The sequence below is a fragment of the Fukomys damarensis genome, unplaced genomic scaffold (assembly GCF_012274545.1).
Source record: "Fukomys damarensis isolate Sample0158 unplaced genomic scaffold, DMR_v1.0_HiC HiC_scaffold_35, whole genome shotgun sequence".
In the NCBI taxonomy this organism is placed as follows: domain Eukaryota; kingdom Metazoa; phylum Chordata; class Mammalia; order Rodentia; family Bathyergidae; genus Fukomys; species Fukomys damarensis.
In genome coordinates this window covers 4,384,651-4,393,143 of record NW_022900947.1, presented here as the reverse complement: position 1 = coordinate 4,393,143, position 8,493 = coordinate 4,384,651, and the positions used below count along the sequence as shown (strand labels likewise).

General features: G+C 49.7%; 1 protein-coding gene across 1 annotated transcript in view; it reads left to right on the top strand.

The window, feature by feature from the left end:
- Positions 1-2,766: 2,766 nt before the first annotated feature.
- Stk32b (serine/threonine kinase 32B) overlaps positions 2,767-8,493 on the top strand; it is a 248,074-nt gene continuing 242,347 nt past the window's right edge. Inside the window, exons 1-2 of the mRNA XM_010641811.3 lie at positions 2,767-2,938; positions 4,069-4,124. Of these exons, the coding sequence (XP_010640113.1) occupies positions 2,935-2,938; positions 4,069-4,124 (60 nt within the window). The 5' untranslated portion in view covers positions 2,767-2,934. The remainder of the gene's footprint in view (positions 2,939-4,068; positions 4,125-8,493) is intronic.

Genomic DNA, 8,493 nt, shown 5'->3' with positions numbered 1-8,493 from the left:
CTTGAGTCACTGGGCCACATGGACGTGTCTGGGCTCTGGCTCTGTCGAGGGCTCCTCTGCCTGGCTGTCCTCTCTCCTGCTGTCCTGGCAGCACCTCCATCTCTCATTCCCCACCTGGCTCCATAAGGAATTTCCATCCCCTCCCTTCACTCCGTGCCTCTCAACCGCCAATGTCACCATGTCCCTGACTCTGCCTCCCCGTCCCCTTCCTGGACCCTCCATGTGGGGTGGTCTCACTCCCTCTAGGTGAGCTGCCCGGTGACCTGTCCCAGCCCCATGCCCAGAGGCTTCCATGGTTTGGATCACTGCTCCTCTTTGCAGTTTGCTGGGTCCTCCTCTGTGTGTTCAGCCCCTCATTGTTGGTGGCGATTCCTCAGGACCTGCGAGGTGCACAGGAAGGTGTGTTTACAAGATTTTGCTTTCTAGGAATCAACAGCTTCATTCTTATCCTCTCTCTGAAACTCGTGCTTGATGCTTTTCTTATCACGGACTCCACATTTCCACTGGCACCCAGATCAGCTTCTGTCCCTGGAGTGTTGCTGTCTGATATTTTCCTGTATGATTAGGCATATGATCCTCGACTGCTGATAGTTCAGTTTCTGCTGAGAAGAGGGTGGAGTGAGAGCGAAAAGGCTGGAGGGCTTTATTAAACACATGTATCAACTGCAAAATAGAAGCATTTGTAATGAGGCTGACAGGAGCAGTCGCAGCTCGGTGCGGCATAACCATCTGCTCTGCACCCGGCAGCGCGTCGCCCTGGGCACATTGAGGAGAGCAGAAGCCGTCTGCCCCGCTCCTCAGGCCCGGCCCTGCCCTGCCAGCCACAGTGGACACCGGCCAGGAGCTGCTTCTCACTCCGGCCCCAGCTCAGCTCTGGATGTGGATGTGAAGGGGATCTGTGTTGTCCCAGAGGAGCCAAGGCTGAAGAGCAAGGCTGTGTCTGTGGACAGGTCCACTCTGGGCCGGAGTGAGAGGGTGGGACTCCGGGGGGAAAACTAGTAATCATTAGTACTTGGACGGAGGCACAGTGACTCTTGGGTGTCTTTCCAGGCCCCTCCCCCAAGAGACCCAAATCCAAAGAGGTTCAGGCCCCTTGCATGCCATGTAGTTTGCCTAAGAGGCCACCCCACTGCCCTGCTCTGAGTCATCGCTAGCTGATTTACGCTGAATACCATGGGAATGCTGTGTCATGGTTGTCACAGCACATGGATTAGGGAATAGTGACAAGAAAAATAGCCCACACATACTCAATGCAGACTCAGTTCTCTGCTGTTTGATCTGAGCTTTGCGGGATTCTTGGGTGTGAAACTGGGTGGAGGTCGGCTCTGGATTACTTGCTGAGAGACAAGCTCACAGGCCTGGACAGTGGTCTCCCTTGAGTCCCAGGGGAGGAGAAGACTGATATCCATCAAGTAACGTCCACATCACTTGCCGAGCTCTATGGTTTGCATGTGAGTATCGTTACTCATGCTCCAGAGGCTGACTTTGGAATGGAAGGAGAGGCTCCAGCCTGAGCTCACATTTTTCCAAGTGACTACCCGGGGCCGGAGGCTGTGTTCTCTCCTCCTCACCTGACTCCCTGGTGGAAATGCCTCTGACTTACTTAGTTCCCCTGTAGAATGCACCTCAGCAGGGGTTGGTTGTTTTGGCCACTGTAGGCTTCATGTCACAGGCAGTGACCTGACTCCCTGATTCGGGAGAGGACTCTGCATTCTTACATATGGGAGAATGAAACTTGCAGAGCTCTACTGGCAGGACAGTGTACCTGTTGTTCTCTCCCTCTTCCTCTACCAAGAAGGACTTCGCTCCTCAGGGTGAGGGCTGCTCACAAGACAGCAGGCACCTCTGTGGTGTGTGGAGGGCCCAGGAGGGCTTTCTGCAGGATAAGGGGTGTGGAGGGATGGCCTTCCAGGAGGGGACACAGCAGGGTGGAGATGGGGCAGCTTGCAGCAGCACAGGGACTTTGGGGCCTGGGGCTGTGCTAGCTGGGGGTGGGTGACACCTGTCTTGTGCCCCTAGAAGCATCGTTTCCTAGGACACTGGTGGTTACAGGCTTTTCCTCTCCTTGACCTTTGGGGACTGAATGAGAGGTCAAAGTCAGGAATTTCTTCCCCCAGCAAGTGATTCTGGGAATGGGCCAGCTGGAGGTCAGAGAACCAGGCTTTTGCTGGGTTAACTGTTAACCCCACCTCTGTATTCTGAGCACGCTGGGCATTTGATAGCTCAGTGGATTCCGACTTGGGCTTGACTGGGACACCATTCAGCACAATTACCCTCGGTATCCTCCGTCGCGTAAGCTTAATACATAAGGAGCTAATTGTATTCACCGGCTTCCCCACATCCCTGCTCTGTTTATGGAGTGAACGAATCAATTCACTTCATCTCTGTAAATAACATGTCTTTTCTAGTTATTGGAAACTGGCTCTGATTCAATGCCATTGAGAAATATTTACCGAACACTTGTTATGTAGCAGGAGTGGTGTGTGACACTATGAATATGGAGATCTGGGCGTTCAATCATCCCTTCGGTTAATGAGTATTTATTGGATACTGTGTAGTAAGCACTCTGCTAGGTGCTAAGAGAACAACAGCAAAAAATAAACACAGCCTTTGACCTGGGCAGCTTGGAGTGTGGTAGGGAAAAGTGAACTTGGTGAAATATACCAATGCACGCAAAACTATTCAGAGTGGCTCATACAAAGAAAGCCTGGCTGCTCTGGGGGATTGCACAGTGGGGGCCTGGGATGTGGGCTGGATGTGGGAGTGGCCTCTGGGGACACAGAAGATGGAACAGAGCTAGAGTGCAGGGCTCAGAGAAGCACACTGGGGCACAGGGAGCAGAGCCACCATTCCAGGCAGGAAAGCAGCCCAGCTGGAGCGATGGGTGCAGGGCCGGGGCAGGAGAGGCAGCGGGATTCGCCTTCCTGAGGGAACATGGGTGCGTGAGGGAGTGAGCAACACCAGCAAGGCTGTGCTGCTGTCACACACAGGCCAGGCCAGGAGTGGCAGGTGACAGAAGATGGGCAAGACCAAGGTGGCCTTGGGGACACAGAAGGAAGAGACATGGAAGAGGCAAAATAGAGCCACCAGGTACATGGCTGAGAATCAGGTTGAGGGAGGAAGGAGGCCAGGTGGCGCTGCAGGATTCGAGCTCGTGGTTTGGGTGAATGTCACCCCCACTCATCCCAGGTTCCGCTGGATCTGTGAATTGGAGGTGGCTTGGATACAGAGGAGCGCCGGGGTGGCACAGCCTAGAGGTCAGCGACACCTTGGGTAGTCATTGGCATGTGATTGAAGCCTGTGGAGAGGAGAGACCGAGAGAACTGGAGAAGGGACTGAAGCTCTGAGAAGAGAAAGGTGGCAGGTTGGGAGCTGGAAGACTGTGGTACGGAGAGGTGGCGGACTGGCGTTTAGTGCTGGGAGGAGCTGCCCGAGCGGGCAGGTGCATCTGCGGTGCGGAGGGGACAGACACGCAGTAGAGAATGGTCAGGACAAGGAGGACAGCCAGATGGCCAGGAGGGTCAAGGCCAGGGTTGCTGGACGGTGCAGTGTGGAAGCAGGAGGGTGGAGGGTGCCCTCCAGGATGTGATGAGCTAGGAAGGTGTGGGTAGGGCCACAGCAGGAACGGCGTGGGCCCAGTGTCTCATCCTCCAGTGTGCACAGTCCCGGCCTGAAACAGGCAGGCAGGAAGGGGCCTCCAGGTAGCAACAGAATCACACAAACTGCAGTCTGGGTGTGACAGCACCATGGTCTTCCTGGAAAGGGGCCAGCATGTGCGAGAATTTAAAAATCTATGTACCTGATTGGTCCCTCCTCAGGGACCAAACATATCTCTTGTCTGTGTGCCGTTGCGAAGTTTTCAATGTGCCCCAAACACCCGTCCGGAAGAAAGTGGATGGCACTGAGCACCACACAGACCTCTTAGGGGTGGAGGCTACAATGGCAAAGGTAACACAGGTTAAACCGGAAGCCATGGAGGAAGTGGGAGGGCATGCAGCTGAAAGGGTTTAAGAAGCCACGCAAGGTTTGGCAAACTGATTTGTTTCTTTTTTTCTTTTTCCTTTGCAGTCAACTTTGACCATTTTCAGATTCTGCGGGCCATTGGTAAAGGGAGTTTTGGAAAGGTAAGAATAGTGCATTTTATTACAAAATTCATCAACAAAATATGAGATGTGACCAAAAATATGGGGAATTTTTAAATATAAAAAATGATTTTAGGCCTGGCGCGGTGGTGCACGCCTGTAATCCCAGCCACTCAGGAGTCTGAGGTAGGAGGATCGCTGTGAGTTCGAGACCAGCCTAGGCTACACAGTGAGTTCCAGGTCAGTTTCAACTACATAGTGAGACCCTGTCTCAAAAACCAAAAAAAAAAAAGACTTCAGTGAAAGACACATTGCCATTAATCTTCCTCATTTCAAACACTCCATCATTCTTGGCAATGTATCTCTCACTGTAATATGGTTTTTTATATAAGCATTAATCTTATTTTTCATTCACTCATGTATGAAAGTCTAGACTAGGCTTAAGTGTGTGTGTCAGTTTGTGTCTGTTTTGATGTCTGTTTCTAGGCACAGTGAATTTCCTGTCCACAGAAAGATTTCAATTTGACAAATCAGAAACGTGAAAGGAAGTCTGGATGGTTTCCTTGGGGTCTGGTGTAATTTTATTCTGAAAATTAAATTGCCACAGCAGCCCTGGTTTAGGAGAATGATAGTGATAATTATTTTAAAGTTGCTAATGCTAGGTTTTCCTCGGGAATCTAAAAGAAGAAAGTAGAAATAAGAGCCCACAAACTGATCGCAAAAGTAGCTCTTCCAGCAGCATGAGTGTTTAGTGTTTAGTGTTTCGTGTTTGTGATCTTTGATTACTTTGGGTGAAAGTCTACAAAAATTGAGAAGGCTGGGGGCTTTTAGAAAGTAAAAGTTTTCCTAAAAAAAAAAAAAAAGTAGTTTCATGAGAACCTTTTGAATGCTAGGTTTTCTATGCTATTTAAATAAGTATTATTGTTATTTCCATTTTACATGTAGAATAACTTAGATGCAAAAACTGAGCCTTAGTAATTAGAGGAAACAGGGACAGTGTACCCATGGCCACACAAACAAGAGGTCTCCAAGCTGGGATTTGAACCCAGGGCTGTTCAGTGACTAGGGGCATGCGGTGTCAGCAACCCCATATCTCCCCCAGAGTGTGCAAAACTTACAGGCTTCAATTGAGACATTTGACCCAAGAAATTGAATAGACTCAAACAACCCCTCTCTCCTTTTTCTTCTTCCTCATTCATTAATCCAGTCTAGGACTATTAATTGAATGCATACTTTGTACCAGGCACCACAGAGCCTTTTCTCACCCATCATTTTCCATTTAGAAAGGAAAGAGCTGGCAAAAAGATGAATATGGACATTTATGGTGTGCTAGGCAGTGATCAGTGAATATTAAAAATACAATAAGGGGGTATATGGAGTTCTGGGTGGGGAGGGGCAGGAGGGAGTTGCTGTTTTATAAAAGCTGGGCTGCCAGTTGGGTCTCCACTAACCACATGTGAATATTGAAATTTAATTAATTAAAGTCATAAAATGACAGATTCAGCAGCCCCTCCACAGCACTGGCCAATATCAAGTGCTCAGCAGCCGCGAGTGGCCCATAGCTGCTGCCAAGAAAGACCCTTTCCTAATGGTAAGACGACCTGTAAGCAGAGCCCTGAGGGCAGTGACAGAAGTGACATGCAGGTTCCAGGCAAACTTGAAGGCTCAAGTGCAGAGACCAGGGAAAGGGGTGTGCTTGGCAGTGCTGAGGGGCTTCCATGCAGTGGGGTGCCGGGATGTGGGGTGAGGGGTCACCCCAGACTGGGTTGTGGCGGATCTTGCTGGAGGCGGTGCACATGTTGGTTGTTTCTCAGAGGGACAAGGGTAGGCCCTAGGGGGTTCAGATGTAGGAGCAGCACCTCTTTTTGTGGCTGTGGAGGATCATTTTGGCTGCAGTGTTGTGCAGAGCCTGGGGGTGCCAAGGGCAGAAGCGAGGAGCAGCAAGAAGACCCCTGAAGTACCCAGGTGGGCTGGTGGCTCAGGTCATGTGTTGTGCTGGAGATGAAGTACAAGATGTATTTTTGGCTGGAGTATAGATATATTTTTGCAGGTGTGACCAAGTCCCACAGTCCACAGATGCAGGGTTTCTGATGGTTTCAAGAGGTTGCCCAGGTTCTATGTGTCACACTGTCACCCGACTAGGACTCACTTTGTGACTTTATAGTGACTGTCCACCCCAGAATCCCCCAGCAGATTTCTCCTCTCTCACTGGCTATAACTGGTCACATGACCACACCTACCCGCTGAGAATGCTGGGAAGTGAAGCCTCTTTGTTCAGCCAGATGGCAGCAGGCAAGCTCTTTCAGTGGAGAGGGCGGGAGAAGAGCTGGGGTTACCAATGCCGTTGGGATGTGCAGTATGCTTGCTGTGCTTGCTGCTTGGGAAGCCAAGCTGAGTGAGGTGGGTGCGCCCACAGCTGCTGGCTGGACCTTAGCAAAGCTGTTCTTTACTTCTGTTCTTGACCCTCCCTAGTCCATGCTGGCCTTGTCCTCCACCAGAGCTCTTCCAAAAAAGTGTTTCAAGTAGCTAATTTGTCTCTGGATACTTAACTGCAAATCCACGCCCTCCCCATAGAAGCCAGGTCTCCCTCGGAGCCACACTCACTCCACCTACACTGAGTCCGGCTGTGCTGTGCAGGGACTTCCGAGGCTATGCATGGTATCTTTGGGCAGCAAGGATTCCTCTCTTGGAGTACTTGCCAGCATGGTCATTGTGAGTGCAAGGTGGCCAGGCACAGTGTGAACTGCAGCACTTCCACTGTCAGGCAGATGGGTCACAGATGCTGACCGATCCAGGCCGAGCCTCACTTTGAGTCTGTGTGTCACCACGACGTGGGCGTGTCCTGTCTTCTGCACAGGGCTGTCATGCAAAGTAAGTGAGATGGAGGAGGGGAGTGCCCGACATGGATGCCATGCCAAGGTCCCACACATGCGATCTCTTTTGCCTGGGGTACTTTTGCCCCTGGACAGTGGCAAGGGAGGAAGTGCAGACTTCATACTGGGAGTGCTGATTTGATGTGGCGTGGGAGCTTCTGCTTGGAGAGGCCTGTGGTTGTACAGGAAGGTGGCACGGGTCAGGCAGGGCTGTGGTGTACATTAAAGTTCCCAGAGCATCTTGCCATGCTGACATCTGCCACTGCTGATAAATGGTGGCCCGGAACAAGGACCAGCAAGGCTCACAGCCTTGCATGACACTCATTGTTCTTGGAAGTACTGTCATTCTTGGCTTAACAGCAGTCTTTATGCTGTCTCTGAATCTGTTTTCTCTAGTTATCACCAGTTATTCTCCAGTTATTGTGTGGATTTGATTGAATATTAGCTACAGTATGTTTGTTCATTCTTACATTTACTCATCCATCCATCCATCCATCTATCCAACCATCCATCCATCCACCCATCCCATCCCATCCATCCATCCAGCATACACGGGGCAAATGTGCTCAGATCCCATTATAGGTTCTAAGATTACAAAATCGAATCAGGTGTTGCCTGCTCTGTATCAGTTCAGTGTGAAAGTTTGCAAATATATAGTGAAATTGGAACAATTTTATAGTGGACACCCATATCCACTCTGTATAATCTACAATTATCATTTCACCAAACGTACAGTATACCTATCCTCTACCCATCTATCAGTCCATTTTGTTATGTCTCAGTGAACTGCAAATATCTGTACACTTCCCTGAAAGTATTTCAGCATAGAGGTTTGCATATAGTTTTTCTTTTGGTGTAAAATGTGCATACAATAAAATGCACAAATTTTGGCTTTTGACAAATGTATCTTGCTGGGTAGCTGGAATCCCTACTGGACTCTAGGATATCCGAAATCCCATTTTGATCCTTTCCAGTCAAAACCCGTCCCCAGCTTGACCACCACCTCCACTACAGCTTAGATTTGCCAGTTGTAGTAGTTGCTATGAAGTCAAGCCACACAGTCACGTTCTTTGCGGTACGGTTTTGGAGGTTCATCCGCATTGCTGAGTAATGACACTTTCCTCTTCCTATCAGCGAACAGGATTCCATTTTATTAATAGCTCACAGCTTGTTGCCCCATGCTCATCACAATAGACTCCAGGACTTTTTGTAGCTTTAACTGTTTTGCCTAAAGTTGCTAGGAAACTGTGCAGAAAGAAGTCTTTGCTGGTGGGCATACGATTTTATTTCTCTCGGGCAGATAGGACTGGGATGTCTGGATCATAGACTAATGTATATGCTTCATACAGCACTGTTGAGTTTGCGATGTGGTTAGACCATTTTATTCTCCCAAGGCAGGAGAATTCCTGGGCAAGTTTGAGCCCAGCCTGAGCAACTTAGGAAGACCCTGTTTCAAAGTAAATAATAAATATGGGGGTGTACTTCACTGCAGAAGTCCTAGGTTCAATCTCCAGTACCACAGAGAAAAGAGTCCTATT